The sequence below is a fragment of the Phascolarctos cinereus genome, unplaced genomic scaffold (assembly GCF_003287225.1).
Source record: "Phascolarctos cinereus isolate Bilbo 61053 unplaced genomic scaffold, phaCin_HiC Scaffold_4;HRSCAF=312, whole genome shotgun sequence".
Lineage (NCBI taxonomy): Eukaryota > Metazoa > Chordata > Mammalia > Diprotodontia > Phascolarctidae > Phascolarctos > Phascolarctos cinereus.
In genome coordinates this window covers 577,102,200-577,118,913 of record NW_027555847.1, presented here as the reverse complement: position 1 = coordinate 577,118,913, position 16,714 = coordinate 577,102,200, and the positions used below count along the sequence as shown (strand labels likewise).

Below are 16,714 nucleotides of genomic sequence, written 5' to 3'. Positions count from 1 at the left end.
TCAGTTTCACTGGCTTTCCCCTAGTGAGACCTGTCTGATATCACTAAGACTGCACAAGGCCTGATCAGTGTCACACTGAGAATCCAAACTGTCAAGAGGAAAAAGAAAGCCAGAGAATCAATACTGAAATCACTGAAGGGGGAATCTCAGTTGGTTCTCTTTTTTTCTTCATCTGTGCAGCTCATGCTAGTAAAACTTTTGATAGGGAAGATGCTAGGTGTCTTAGCTTTGGCTTTCATTATCTGCTGGTCTCCAATATTTGCAAGAGTCTCCATTTTCCACTTTTCCCACACATAAGTAATACTGAATATAAGTAACATAATAAATATATTTCTGAATATATAATATAATGCCTACTTTGCATTAAATATAACTCCAAGTTTATAGATTTACTCACAGTTCTTCTTTCTTAGCCTTGCTAAATTCAGAATAGGAGGAAATGATGACAGAGCCTATCCTGGCAACAGAAAGAACTGTTCTATAAAAGCAGAGGCACGGGCAGCTAGGTGGTTAGATCACCAGCTTTGGAGTCAGGAGGACCTGAGTTCAAATCCAATCTCAGACACTTACTTGCTGTATGACCCTGGGCAAGTCACTTACCCATAATTGCGTCCAAAAAATAAATAAATAAGAGCAGAGGTCTCCCACCTGCCCAGCTTTAGAACACAACAGAGATGCAACAGTCTTCAACCCTGTGCATTAATAAACACAAGGATGAGAAGTCTGACCTAGATGATCACTAAGGTCTCTCCTATAGTGGTTCTATATTGTACGACCTGTAATCTATGAAATACTGCCTAGAAAGGGCAGCAAGGTGGCATAGTGGATAAAGTACTGGCCCTGCAGTCAGGAGGATTCAAGCTCAAATCCAGCTATGTGACCCTGGGCAAGTCATTTAACCCTGATTGCCTCCAAAAAGAAAAAAGAAAAAAAAAAGAAATACCCCCTTGAAAACCTCTGAATTCACTTAGGATATGTAGTCCTCATGAAAATCCTTTAGTTAAAAAGCAATTTGGTTTTACCCCATCATTTCTGATAAGGATGGCCATCTCCCTTACCAGGAGGTCTTTTGTTCCTAAATTTAACCTCCTTCTAAGAGACTAAGAAAACACATAAAATATAAAGGCAGTCAACACATTACCATGGAAAGCACACTGGATTTGGAGTTGGAGGACCTATGTTCAAATTCTGGCTTTGCCACTGAATAACTTGTGTTACTTTGGACAAGTCCCTTAACTTCTCAGGACCTCAGTTTCTCATTTGTAAAAGGAAGGGGCTGGACTACATGACTTTGATGGTGCCTTATAGCTCTAAATCTCTGAATGTGTAATATGCAACAACTGATGATTTCACACAGTGCTATTTAAAGTCAGAAAGATGCTTCTAACACTTAGAACCAACAATATTTCCAACATTTTGCCTGTTCTGCCCCACTTACTCTATTTCCAAGCCTCAAATTTTCACTTTTTTCTTAAAAGCCTAGAGTGGAAGGAAAATGACTTTAATTCAACTTTCCTGCTTCTAAAAATAAAAATACAAAATACAACATAATCCTAATTTTAAAAACTTATTAAGTTTTCAGCTGTTTTCCAATAGTGAGAACTTTCAGAACTGCAGAGAACAAAATTTCACATTTGTACATGTGCATACAAATGCTATTTCACACACAAGCTTTGGGAAAGAAAAGAACGTACAGAAAAAAAAATGTTATAAAGTTTAGTAACTGCTCATATGTTTAGTTTCCCCTGGAGCTTAACTTTTCTCCAAAAAAATTTTAAGTTTGTGATTATTTGCTACAGTCAGTGCATGTAGTACATTCTGATTTCTCTCCCCAATTAATGCTTTATGTTTGTCTAGCACTTTATAATTTCAAAGCACTTTTATACACATTATCTCATTTCTTCATCCTACCTGTAAGGTAGATGAGACAAACAGTCTCCATTTTTTGCCTAGGGGAACTGAGATTTAAAGAAATTAAGTGAATTGTCCAAAATCACCCAGATAATTACTGGTAAAGCTGAGAGGCTTTCTATGTATTGCATATTTATTTTTTAAAAAGAGAGGCTGTGGGGACATGACTCTGCAACACTAACTGGCATGTGGCCAGATACAGTGAAAATAACACCATAGGATTTCTGCCCATTTTTCTCCTCAAAAATACATGGATCATATCATTAGTCAGTGTCTATCAATAAGGAGTTAAGAAGAAGTGATACAAAGACACTCTCAAGGTCTCTCTTAAGACCTTTGGAATTGATTGTGTGACATGGGAGACACTGGCAGAGGACTGCTCAGCATGGCGTGCCCACTTCAAAAAAGGTGCTGTGCTCTATAAGCAAAGCAGAATTACAGTAGCTCAAAACAAATTCGAAGTGCACAAATTTAGAGAATCCACTGTAAATGTTCACATGGACTACTAGCGCCCAACCTGTGGTGGAGCATTCTGAGCTCATATTGGTCTGATCAGCCACAGAAGGACACACCATAACTTAACTCCAACAGAGTGATGTCATTTTGGTCCTCTTTGAGAATGGACCACCAGCCAACAAGCCAGAAGTAGTACTTGTAAAATTCAAAGTTTAACATTTAAACACATGCACAGCATACACATACACATACACAAAGACATACATATAGAAATATATCAAAAAGCCCCCCACCACACAGCTCCACAACATTATACTGATGCATTCACATTCTTGGCAAGGTGGCAAGCATGCATGATTATTTGTCTTCTTGTCTGCTTGATGTTATGGAAATGGTACATGCTAAAAGCAGTTCACAGAGTATAGAAATCACTGCTGATTTTCACAGCAGCCTCTCCTCCCCCGCCCTTCAACTGCTCACTTCTGTTAGTCCTCAAAACTTTCTGAGACTCACTGCAAACACACACACATATGCATACAATTTAGAAGAAATGTAACTGACAATGTAGGTAGTCAGTTTGCGTATTTTTTATGAATGCACAAACTGAGGGATTTTGAAATGAAGAGAGGCATTCGCTAGAGAAAGCTCAGAAAACCAGTTTACTTACTATAATAAAATAGCCCATTAAGCATGCCACTGTGAGCAGAAAAGTTTAAAAGCATTATTTAATCTTTAACACACCATTAGAAATGAAAAAGAAGAGTCATAATTTCGGCAGCTCCAACATTCTCTGTCTACTCTGGTCCTATGGATGGAGCCCCAAGTTATTTTTATGTGAGAAAAAAATAAAAATTCAATAGATATAATGCTGCATAGAGACATTTTTAAGCTGCTTTTATGGATTTTTCTTTTATTTCTAGGTTATTACTCCTAGTGGTGGCTAAAATACTTCAGAAATCAAATATATTCTCAGTATGACTAAATTTTATGAATCCAAGATAGAGCAGTTTTTACATAGTAGTTTCCAAATCTATATATTCCTGCTTTACCCAAATTAATTGCAATGGAATTACTTTGTAGTTCTTTTTGAGTGAGGGGAAAAACTATCCTTGGAAACACATAAAGAGAACTCTAAATTAAATTTACTTTTTTTTGTGTCATTCAATTTTAATAAGAGTTTATGCGGTATTGATCCCAGGATGACAGACATCAGTCAATCACTTCCTTTTGGATTATTCTGTACTCTCATCCTACTGTTCTAAAATCCTAAATATATGAGATAATCCTACTTTCTGCTGAAAATGATGAAAGGAAATATCAAAACCTCCCTCATTTCTTGAGTACTGGGCTGTGTGTTTCACCTTGGTTAAAACAGAGTACATGCTTAAAAGATTCCTAGACTCAAAGCAAGAGAATTCTAATTAAATTCAAAGACTAACCAAATGATTGGATTTTTTTCATCAGAAATATGGAGTGAAATTGAAAACAGTGTTTATGACACTGAATTGGTAGAGATGAGGATAAAAGTCTATATTACATTATTACAGACTCTCTGATTTACTTCCCTGGAGACAGGCTTCCTCTTCTGGAATTCTCTAGATATGAATATGAAACCAGCTCCACAGATATGTTTTACCATATGTTCTGCTTTTTCATATATTGCTTCACATTTCAAAAAAATACATATAGACAATATTCATGTTACCTTAATGGTTTTGTCCATATCTCCATAGCACAGAGAGTTAAGAGAAATTTTAAAAGGTTTCCAAACAGGATTCAAGTTGTTTTTAATGACCTAGGAAAAGGAACGCAAAGGAATGTAAAAAGATTGACTAGAAACAAAACCTAACTTAATCAAATTGGCTTTCCTACTGCTTTCCCCTCTTAGATTGTCTACCATTTACTCTCTCTGTTTCTTGAATGTATCTAGTTATTTCTATGTTGTCTCTTCCATTAGACTTTGAGTTCCATGGTAGTGGAGAGAAGTAAGGGAAGAAACGAGATTGCTCCTTGCTTTTCTTTGTATCTCCAGCAATTAGTACAGTGCCTAATACATAGTAAACATTTCATAAATGGTTGTTGATTGACTGACTACTGATTTTCATGCAACTATCAGTCTTCCTTTCTTTACTTGCTGAATTTTTTCATGCTTTTCTTAAAGAAAATCCAAAGTAGGACCTATTTTTCAACCCTAATGAAAATCATACATAAAAGACACCATCTGGTAGTGGAATGAAGAAAAAAGTAGTTATTGGGGCCAACAAGTTCACCCATTACAAAACTTTTAAGGGTAACAAAAATGGCAGTCAGCAGATATATGTTACCACTTACATGTAGAAAAAAAAACTGAGTTAAAAAAGAAATGTAAACTTACAACACTAGACATCCCTTCATCTAGTCACAACTAAATTATACCTGCATTGTGGTTCCTTGTTTGCTAAAACAAGAAAGAAGCCTAGTACCATATTGATCCAAATATAGGCAACACTTTTTTTGTCTAAATCTGACTTGCATAAAATCTAAGCTCAGGCTATGATCTATGTTATTTTTTCCAACATATAAGCATGTACTTGACTTTAATTTGTTACAACTCTCACTTTAAGGAGATGGTCTGTATTTAACAGTAGCCTACATGTATCTGAACCAATCAAATAACAGGTTGGCATTGTTGTGAGATGACTGTAATATACCCTAGTATTCTTCTAAAAACTCATAGGAGGATGTACTCAATCTTGCAATATCCTCTAACATATATACATTTTGAGGAGGATGTATAATGAATAATTTGTGCAGTTCAGCCTTTGCAAGTCTGGACTTTCATGGTGATTTTTCTAAGATGGGCACTGAATCAAAGAAAACACTTGGGAGTGAAATGGCAGAAGAACAACATAGTTGATGATGGCAACAATATAAATATATATGTAAGCATGTATGTATAAATATATTTATATATAGGATAACCATATAAATATAAAGACAATTCCAACTAGCAACAAAACCCAAGTCAAAAAGGACAATTTTGGTATCAAATATTAAAGTTAAACCTTTCTTTTGGGTAACAATAGGTTAAGCTACAACAGTAAAAAGTGGCAGGTCCTAATCAGGTACAGTCCCTGTTGAGGTGATTTTGCTAAACTGATTTCAAGGAATGTAACTGGTGGAAGGTTTATTTGTTTGCAAAGTCTCAGCTGTGTCCAGACAAAATTTATCAATTGAAAGAAAAAGAAAGAAAATAGCCAAAATACTGATATTCAATTGAAAGAAACTTCCTTCTAAAACATACTTTTCATCCTTACACTCCACTAAGTTACCTCTGTTCTGTGTACCATTAGCCACTGTCCATCTGATGTCTGCTTGTGAAATTCCAGGTAGGGATCAGATTTTCCAAATAAATCCTAAAAACAAAACAGCAAAACCATCTGCAACTATAGTGTAGTGTTGAGCTACATGAAGTTAGTATCAGCCCAAATATACATTGGTGCTAATTAAATTAGAAAAAGAAAAAAACAACCAACTATCTACCTCCCCAATCACTCAGAACTGAGAGTTAATGTGCTAGAAAATACCTAAACTGAGAAATCTCTTTGCAGTAATATATGTTCCCTATGTGCAAAGTTGTCTTAGAGAACAGATGGCATTAAGAATCTGCCCTTAAACTTTAAAAAAAAAGTGCTGTCGTTTTGATACAAAGATGGTAACTTTGACCCACTGATGAATAAGCATAAATTTTGAACTATTTTTCTAGCAGAGGGGGTAGATTTGCATTGATCACCTACTCTGCCTTATGACTGATGCATATGATAGCTATTTGGCTGACATGGACAGGGGTTCAGTCTATGGACAATGAGAATAAAGCCACCTTGATAATAAAGAATATAACAGAGTAGTCTAATAGTTGGCTATTTATTTTAAACAAATAAGTCAACAAGTGACATAAAAAATTCAGGAGTTCTGAAGTGACTTAACTGATCAGCTAAAATAGAAACAAACTCTACATTTATGTTTTACTTGAAAATTATATTTAATACTTAAGTACTGGCACCTAACTTTTCTTTTCTGGATGCTTTTCCTCCCTCAGTTAACCCCATTTACTGTTGCATCCCCAAAATCTCATCTCCTACCCATTAACACAGAGGCTTCATGATACAAAAATGTTTCTGGGTTTCAGGTGGTGGTGGTGGTGGTGGTAGTTTGATTTTCCCAAGCCTTTGAGAGGTGTTATTTCATTTTATCTTCACTACTACCACCACCACCACCAACTGCTAATTCCTTCTCCTTTAATATATTTTATACATTTTATTTTATCTACTCTGCATATACTTTGATATGCCTATTTGTATACCTGTTATGTCCTCTATTATAATGTAAGTCCCTTGAGGGCAAGTATTACTCTTTCCTTTTTTTTTTTTGTACCCATAGCATTTAGCACAGTGCCTGGCACATAGTAAGTGCTAAAAATATTCATGATGATTGATTGAAAACAAGTTTGTGAGATAGGGAAAGCATTATAAATTTTCTTTTTTGGGGGGAAATACTGAGGTACAGTTGATTGTCAAATGTCATATTTCCTGATAATACGTGAACCAAAACTAGAACCAGGATTTCCTAATTCCAAACCAAGGACATCTGCCCAAACTAGATGGTGGTCATCTTCAGACATAAAGCAAACAAAAAAAAAATTAAGCTATTTAAACAAATGTTAAGAACTGAATTACCATTAAAGATTTTTAAACAAACACTAATACTTTCACACAATTTTTTTTTGAGAAAGAAAAGTGAATATGCTAAGTTGTAAAAATGAAGCAGATAAAGTCTCAGAGATGATGGGTTCAGATAATAAATGTGGAGTTAGTGTCAGATGTAATGAGTGTAATTAACTACTCAATTTATACATATCATGATATTCCAGAACCCTTTCCCCTACTGTTCTTTTAGCAAGAGGCACATTACTAGGCTTTGTTTGAAACCAAATCTCCCTCCAAAAGGGAACTAACATGATTTAGTTGAGTTTCATTACATTATTTAAACCTTTACATTCTACCAACCTTGTTATCCAGTTTTCTTGCTTCAATTTCAAATAAGACCACTCTGTTATCCTTTACTTCTTCAGCTGAAATCTAATAATAGACAAGTTAAATAAGAAAAAAATAGAATCCATGTAGGACCCTCACCTATTTTCTAGTATTGATATATTTTGTTGTATAATAGTATATTATTCTGTACTACTTTCAGATGGATTTTAGAACATTTAATAATTATACTAGTGTTGAATACACAGAGATGTTTAGGAAAGGTGTGCCATGGTAAAGGAAAAAAAAAAGTCTGAAATATCAAAGAATTCTCTTAATGTGCCAATCCTACTCTATTTAAATGAACTATAAAAGGAAATACATACAATATTCTTTTTCTAATCTGGTTGTCCCCATCAATTAACGAATGGTTAAATAAATTGTGGTATATATGCAATAGAATACAACCATGTATGTAAGAAATGACAACTATGAAGAATTCAAAGCTGATGTGGAGTGAAGTGAGACAAATTAGGAATGTGATATACACCATAACTACAATAATATAAACAAAAAGAACAATTAAAATAAAACTTAATTTGTAAAATTAAAATGATAAAGTTTTGCCTTGGAGAAGAGTTGAGAAAATACACTTTCCTCTCTTTTTTTCTGAAGTTGAGGAACACACTATCAGAAACCATTAATAAGTATTTGTTGGAAATGTTAAAAAAAATTATTTTCACATGCAACTGGAAAATAAGATATACAGGAAATGGGGTATAGAAATCTATCCTGCCCTACAGGAAAATTGAAGGGGAAAGGGATAAGAGAAGTGGGGAGATAGAAGGGAGGGTAGATTAGGGGAAGGAGTACTCAGAATGCATGCCATCTTGGGGTGGGGGGGGAGGGACAAGATGGAGAGAAAATTTGGAACTCAAAATCTTGTGGAAGTGAATGTTGAAAACTAAAAAGAAATAAATTAATAAGTATTTGTTGGCTTTACTAAACTACTTTCCCCCCTTAATTATTTATTTGGGAAACATTTTATAACATACATATATATATATATATATATATATATATATATATATATAAAATCTCAGTAAGAAACCATGTAAAATTACAGAAATATCCACTTTACATAAGTCAAAAAAAACCCACACACATAATATAAATTTTTATTATAAAACATGAGAATATGAACACAACATTATAAAATAATCTCAGATTATTTGGTGACTTATTACATCATTACAAGAGAATTTTAAGAAAAGTTTAATCTTATGAGAAACTTAGCTTGGACAGTTTGTTCTTATAAGAACTAAACAGGTAAAAAAAAAAGGCTCTGGCCTAAAGACCAGGTTTTATTAGGAAATACCTGTGTATAAAACAGAACATAAAATGCCAAAGCTCTATAGATATAAGAAGAATTTTTTTTAAATCTTCAATGGATCTCTCTTCATTGAAAAAGACAAACACTGAAAGAATAAGGTAAGTTTAAAAATAACACAGAGTAGCTGGGTTGAATCTCAATTGGAAAAATTTCTGCTGAAGATGGCATGAATTTTTCTAAACTAGAACTATTTCTACTTCAGTTAGGTTGGTAATAAAGTTACATATGTGACTCTTATTTATTTTTTAATCTTTGTTACAAGATACTTGATAAATAGATAGAGGAAATCAATATGACGTAAAAACAAAAGACATCTATCAAAAATAATGATACCCCCCAAACATAGCTATCTAGGTACTAGTGGCCAGAAGAAGAGAAGCAAGCAGTAGAAATTATATCATTATCTACAAGGATTATCTACATTAACTAACAAGGATAGTTCTCAGAAAAGTTCTTCTTAAAAATAGAGTTATGGTATATTTTTACTTCATGAACTTGAAAATACTAATCCTAACATTAGCTTGGAATTCCAGTGGGTCAAGGTCTGAGAACAATAAAACTAACGGTAACATGGTTTTCCCCAGAGGGATTTACAATGTTCTTAATAGATAGGTCTGTGGGAATTACGAGGAGACTGCCAAAAGCTGCATAAGATCCAATAATCCAATAATTTGAACAAGAAAGATCTATTCTGGTATTTGAAAAAAAATATGCAAAATTAGAAATCTGTTTGCTATAATGTACACTCCCAGGGGGCAAGAACTATGGAGTTTTTTTCTTTGTATTCCTAGTGCAGAGCATTGTCCCTTTAATATGGAAGATGTTTAATGGCTGCTACATTGTATAGAATCTCCATTTTTAGATAAGATGTATGGTAACAAAAGAAAGCAAGTGACAGACAAAGCTGAAAAGAGTATGTTTTAATATCTAAATATAGTAGTAAAAGATGGATAGCGTGGGAATGGGTATGACCATATGCCATATGTCTCTGCACAATGCGTAGTTAGGAAGAGGAGGGGAGAGGGTATAGAATGGCTACATCTCAAGATACCACCCAAAATATTTCACAGAGATGTTCTTTTCAAATACTTATATAGTCCGTCTGTTGGTTTTAAGAAAGTATGCTCAAATTAAAGAGCCAAAACTGTTCCACTTAGCTTGTCATGTTACAGGACTACGGCTACGTAGGAAATGCTATTTCCACTGGCACCGGAAAAGTAGGAAAGAAAGAACATGTGGAAATAGCTGGCACAGGTCTCACATGGCAAACACACAAATTTCCAGTGCAGCTGAGCTCCTGTTTCTTGAACATCCAATGACTAAAAGAAGAGATTTCCAGAGCAGAGTTCTAAGAGATCAAGGAATCCCTACAAGGACAGCCATTTCTTTTTTTTTCTTTTTCCAAATATTTGGAGCTCAACTCTACCTTACTACTCAGCCAAAAAAAATTTTTTTTTCCTTTTGCTTAGGAGAAAATAATAAAACATTACTGAAAAACAGCTGTCTCATGGTTTGTTTGGTTGGCTGTTGTTTTTTTCTAAAGACTTGTGATTTCATTGATCTAAGCACCTCCTAGAGAGAAACTCCCTCTTATAAATACAGATTGACACCTTCTCTGCAAATTAAGAGTTTCACAGCTGTCGAAAGCCCTGAGAGATTAAGGGATTCACCCAAGGTCACTCAGCAAGTATGTGTCAGGGGCAGAATCTTCGTGATGCTGAGACCAACTCTCTAGTCACTTCACCATGCTGCCTCTCATAGATCTTGCCATAATGTCACCTATTTCTTCTAAATAATTTAACAAAAGCAAAAACCTTGTCTTACCGTGATGCTGCCTTTTCCTGCAGGTTTTCCATTTTTGAGGACCAATGGTCGAGTTAACTTCTTACTAGAGACAATCTGTTAGAACCCAAAAACAAAATGAAAATTTATTTCACTTCATTAAAGAAGCTTTGAAATGGAAATTTTTACAGTCATGAGATAATGGAAACATTAAATGCTTTCCTTGTAGATTTAGAGATTATAAAAAAAACACTTAAAATATAGCTATTCATACAGCTGTTAGAAATTTTCAAAGTGGTTATCCAAATAGATACCATCTCCTAACCCACACCAACTCATATTCTTACAGACCAAGATTTTACAACTTCTGACTTTTAATGGAAAAAGAGGGAAAGATTCTCATCTCAGATTCAAATCACACTCAAGTCTCCTCCAGGTCAAAAGATTAGATAATGGCATCTAAGGCAACTTTCAAACAACTTCAACATTTAATCCCCCAGAAAACACTTATTTGACAAAATAATATACAGCATATTTCTTTGGCTTATCATGTGGGCTAGATCTATACCCACAATTTTAATCCTTAGAAGAATTATGTTTCTAAGATGCACAGAAATATATTATTCTCAAAAAGCTAAGGCTCAGGGTAACTATAAGTTGTGATACTATCAGAGTTCAAAAAAGATGTATACTATAAAGCTATAGGAATCAAACAGCATATTCCCCCCATGGTATAAGACACTAATACTGACAAATGCGTTCCAAAAATAATCCACTCCAGAGTAGTAAAAGATTCATGAGGGCAAATTAGAGGGGAAACGCACTTTTTGCCAACTAAAATTAAGTATTATGTAAAATAATCTCTATCTTTTATAAAATATCATTCTACAAAATATCTTATCTTACTATATGGAAAGGATTCTAACAGGATTAAATATACAAGTAAATGAGTATGATTTTAAATAAAATTTATGTGAATGAACTGCAGCAAAAGTAATCTAATGCCATGTCTACGTCAGCAAAGTGAGGCAGTGAATTATAAGTCCTATGACATCAATTAATATAGAAATGCTCAAAATAAGTTTTTTAAAAGGGCGCCTTCACTAAGGTTTATTTTGGTGATTCAAAATCATCTATAATTGCTCTGAATATAGACTACTGCTCAACCAGTTAGGATACCTGCTCAATTCATTTTAGCAAGTAGAGAACAGGAATGCCAAGCAAATCTATAATTAATTATTATTATTATTCTTTTATCATTGGGTACACAGGCCACATACTCCAAGTCTAAGATTCACCAAGGCACCTAGTATAGAAAGTCATTCATTAAACATCAATATAATGAAACTCATTCTTGGTCTGAATAAGTTAATGACTATGTGTCTTGCTTGTATCCTAGCAGGATAATTATTACTTATTAATTTTGACTCATAATAAACTTTCAGACTAATATTAACACATTATTGATGATTAAACTACTTTTCAAAACTCAGTTCAAGAATGATGCTCTAAGTGCAGTTAAGGAATTAATATTTCAAAAGATCTTTTCTTTTGGCAAGGCAATTGGGGTTAAGTGACTTGCCCAAGGTCACACAGCTAGTAGGTGTGAAGTGTCTGAGGCCGGACTTCAATTCAGGTCCTCCTGACTCCAGGCCTGGTTTTCTATTTCACTGCACCATCTACAAAAGATCTTTTCAATATTAACATTCTTACCAGTGTTACTATATGGTAGCAAAGCACAGAAAACAACTGCCTCCAATGAACTGAAAATGAGTATCACATGGAGGGAGATGAAGAGGTACATAGTGGGTGTGAGCTGGCTGAAATGCATAATCATTGAGGAACTTTGAGAAAGAACAGGAGTAAAAGATGTCATCAAGGAATTGTATAATAGGAAAAGAGGATGGGCTTTTTTTTATGACACATGAATGAGGAAGGCCAAGTAGACAATCTGTGCTCTGCAAGAGAAAATGAGGAAGGCCTCCAATACATTGGGTGGACTCTATGTCAAACTTAAGAGAAGACAAGCATACGAGTCACCCTATAGATGGACAGGCACGCATGGGTTGAGATCTACATCACAGTACAGAACTACCAAATCAATGAGATTATAGGTCCATTTAAGTCCTTAAAAAAAAAAATCAAAGAAGGCCACTTGATAAAAGTGGAAAGAACACTGGATTTGAGGGTTGGGGACTTGAGTACAAAGCCTGACTCTGCCACTTAATATCTGTGTGAACTTGTGCAGGTCACTTAAATTCCCAGGGGCCTTAGTTTCCTTCTCTGTAGAATGAGTAGGTTGGAATTGGTGACCTCAAAGGTCCCTGTCTGTTCTAAATCTATGATGGCATGATCAGTGATTTCCTCATGTAGATACTCCCTCCAATGGCGCAGATTGTAACTCTTCCTCACCTAGAGTAGTAATTCCTGAATTATAGCTTGAAAATTCTGTCACCTGGGAGTTCCTATCTGTTGAAGAACAGCTACATAAATTATGGCATATGAATGCAAATTGAATATTACTATGTCATCATAAATGACAAAATGGATGGCTTCAAAGAAAACTGGGAAGATGTGTACAAACAGAGTAAAGAATAAAGTGAGCAGAATTAGAACAACTTATACAAACATAACATCATAAAGAAAAACAACTTTTAAAGGCCTGAGAAGGCTGATCAATGCAACAATAAACTATCATCCCTGCTACCCACATCCTGACAGAGAAGAAATGGATTCATGGTACAGAACAAGACATATATTTTTGAACAATGTAGTGATTTGCTTTGCTTGTCTATAGATATTTGTCATGAGGGTTTTATTGTCTATTCACTCTTTCAGTTGGGAGGATGGGACAAAAAGAAAATAAATTTTTGCTCATAGAAAAATTAACTTTAAAAACTATCATTTGGTGGTATTTGGTGATACAGCAAGGCCTTTTGGCCTTGCTAAAATTAACTAGGCTCCCTTGGACAACATATATAGTTGTCTACCAGGCCTTTCCAGCTTGGTAGCCTCTGCCTGAGCTTGTGCATAACCTTCAAGGAACATGAGTCATAATGAAGTGTACAAAGACTTCATAGGAGAACATTCTGACAAATTTCTGTAGACTTAAAGATTCAGAATTAAATTATAAAAGAGTGAAAAGGGACCTTATAGGTCATCTATTCCAACCTATAACTGAACAGAAATCCCCTTTACACAACTGGATTCCAAATCTGCCACAAACTAGCTCTGTGATTTTGGATAAGTTACCCTCTTGAACTTCATTTCCTCAGTTACAAAAAAGGGGTATAATACAACTTTACCTATCTCCCTTCTGCAGCTGCTGTGAGAACAGTAATGTGACATTTGAGCTATATAAAACATCAGCTGTTACCACAAATGCATTTCCCTCCATGTGGCACCTCAGTCAAGGTCAAAATAGAGCTTGGATCTTCTATTCCTAGGCAAGCAGAATCAGCAGATTGGAGTTCAATATTAAGAAAAATGTCCTAACAATTAGAATTCCACAGAAGCAGAATGCATTTCAGGACAGTTCCCGAGTTTCCTATCACTAGAGGGCTTCAAGTAGAGACCAGATAACCAGTTGTCTAAGATACTATCAGGAGGAATAAAGACCTAACCTATTCAAGGGTGAGTTGGACTTCATGAACATGTTACATCCCTTCCAACCTTAAGAACTGTGTGAGAATCGTGTAACTGTATCATTACAGGATCAAACAGAAAAGATCAGACTTGGAAATTTCAGAATTGGATTTTTTTTAATATTCCTCAGTTAAAGTTGGGCACACTTTATATGATTCCAGACTTCATAAAACTTAGAGTCTAAATGAGAAAAATTTCATCATGCTAAGGACTTAGCTATGAAGAAAAACTTAGGGTTTTGCAGATTTAATGTTTTAAACCTAATTCTTATACTAATAAAGTCTTTCTTAGAAGCATACATTAGATTATACATACAACAATAGCTAGCATTTATATAACAATTTAAGGTTTGCAAGTTACTTTACATATGTTTTCTCTTTTGATCCTCACAACACTTCTGTACGTGGTATTATATCCATTTTACAGATGAGGGAACTGAGGCCATAGTTCTCCATCCCAATTTAGTGATTTACTACGGGTGATATAGCTAGTAAGCAACTGAGGGAGGATTCACATTCAGGTCTTCATGACTCCACATCCAGAGCTCTATTCACTATGCCATCTAATTGTCTTGGAGGTCAAAAACAAAGCCAGAACATTCATAGCAGCTCTTTTATGGTAGTCAAGAATTGAAAGCAAAATAGATTCCCATCAATTGTGGAATGGCTAAAAAAAATATGGTACATAAATGAAATTGGATATTATTGCACTATTCATATAGTGAATACACTATCTAACAAATACAAAGAATTCAGAGAAGCATGGGAAGATTTAGAGGAACAAAGGCAGATTGAAGCAAATAAAACCAGGAAAACTATATTTGTGTGTGTGTGTGTGTGTGTGTGTGTGTGTATGTGTACGTATATATATATATATATATATATATGTATTTATTTTGTATGTATATGTGTGTGTATACACATCTACAACAAAATTTTAAATGGAAAGAGCAAAATTAACCCTTAGTGCTAATTAATTGTAATGACCAACACTAAACCTGGAGAAGAGCTGAAAAATTGTACCTCTTTTTCTTTACAGAGGTAGAAGACTGTGGATGTGCAATATTATACGTACAGATTAGAACAGGCTAATGTTCTAATTAGGTTGGTTTTGTTAAACTGCTCTTTTCGCCTCTTCATGTTTTAATCTTTATTATAGCGAATGGCTTCCTGAAGAGTGGGACATAGTTGGAAATGAAGGTGATAAAAGAACAGAGTAATACTAAAAGTGAGGCAGCGATGTGGTGCAATGGATAAGGTGCCAGGCCTGGAGTAAGGAAGACCTGAGTTCAAATCAGGCCTCAAACACTTACTAGCTCTGTGACCCTGGGCAAGTCACTTAAACTTGTTTGCCTCAGTTTCCTCTTCTATAAAATGAGCTGGAGAAGGAAATGGCAAACCACTCCATTTGTTTGCTAAGAAAACCCCAAAAGGGGTCATGAAGAGTCAGACATGACTGAAAAAGGACTAAACAATAATACTAAAAGTAAAAAAAAAAATTAATTAATTTCTTTGTGAATTTTTAAGTGCATATGAGAGTTGCCATAAAAGCAATGAGACTGTTAAAGAGCACAGTAAGTCATACTTACTTGTCCCAAAGTAACTTCAAATTCTCCCAAGAAATCATCATCATTCAAATCGATGGTTTTGTTATCAATGTCATAAATCCCAAACTTTAGCTTTTGAACCACTTCAAAATAGTAATCAATTAAAAATTTTTTGGTAAATGAGGGATTCAAACAATTTTTAATCCTTTCTGTACGTTCAACCTGTGGAGAGAATAATTCATTGGAAGAGTTACTGGATCACAGACATGTATTTTGGAGCTCAAAAGTTTCAATTTTCATTTTTATTGAACAAACTTGATTAATATTCCTAATGGCTAACGGGAATTTCTGCATCTAGAAAATTTACTTAGTGAATGACTTAAAGGACAGACTAAATGTGTTTGCTTTAATAAAAAAAAGGGGGGGATTCATTTTAGATTGGTGGGTCTTTACTATTAAAAACCTCTTTCCATTATCAAAAGTATGATCAGACCACCCTTCCCTCCAAAAGAATTTTTTAATGTTTTACCTCATACCACTGCTGTCCACTGGTATTCAGTAACAATACACATAGAGGGTCTGACTTTGAGCCTATATCTTTATCCAAAAGATTGTCACAGGAGACACTCAGCTCCACCTTCGTTACACATTGTGCCGCCATCTGTTAAACTAGGGGATGAGGAAAAAATAAAAATGAAAGAAAACATTGAGAAAATTTTAATTCTAAAAGGCAATAGTTGGATTATTATTACAATCTATTGTTCTTCAACAAATCATAAGAATAGGACCACCTCGTGAGGTTGCCAGATCACTCAGGTATCATAAATGCCATCTGGGAATTCAATGACATATTAACCCATTTCAATCTTATTATTTCACTGAGTCTTTCTGAGACGAAATTATTTCCCCCTATTGTTATCAAACAAACATTTCAGTATTTCAAGTATTTCAATAGGGGAAATGTTAATCTAA

General features: G+C 34.6%; 1 protein-coding gene across 1 annotated transcript in view; it reads right to left on the bottom strand.

The window, feature by feature from the left end:
* Nucleotides 1-16,714, bottom strand: part of CPNE3 (copine 3) — a 58,931-nt gene that overhangs the window by 20,533 nt on the left and 21,684 nt on the right. The window contains exons 2-7 of the mRNA XM_020970079.2: nucleotides 16,272-16,411; nucleotides 15,785-15,964; nucleotides 10,594-10,668; nucleotides 7,413-7,484; nucleotides 5,679-5,762; nucleotides 4,073-4,162 (exon numbers count right to left, since the gene is read on the bottom strand). Of these exons, the coding sequence (XP_020825738.1) occupies nucleotides 4,073-4,162; nucleotides 5,679-5,762; nucleotides 7,413-7,484; nucleotides 10,594-10,668; nucleotides 15,785-15,964; nucleotides 16,272-16,403 (633 nt within the window). The 5' untranslated portion in view covers nucleotides 16,404-16,411. The remainder of the gene's footprint in view (nucleotides 1-4,072; nucleotides 4,163-5,678; nucleotides 5,763-7,412; nucleotides 7,485-10,593; nucleotides 10,669-15,784; nucleotides 15,965-16,271; nucleotides 16,412-16,714) is intronic.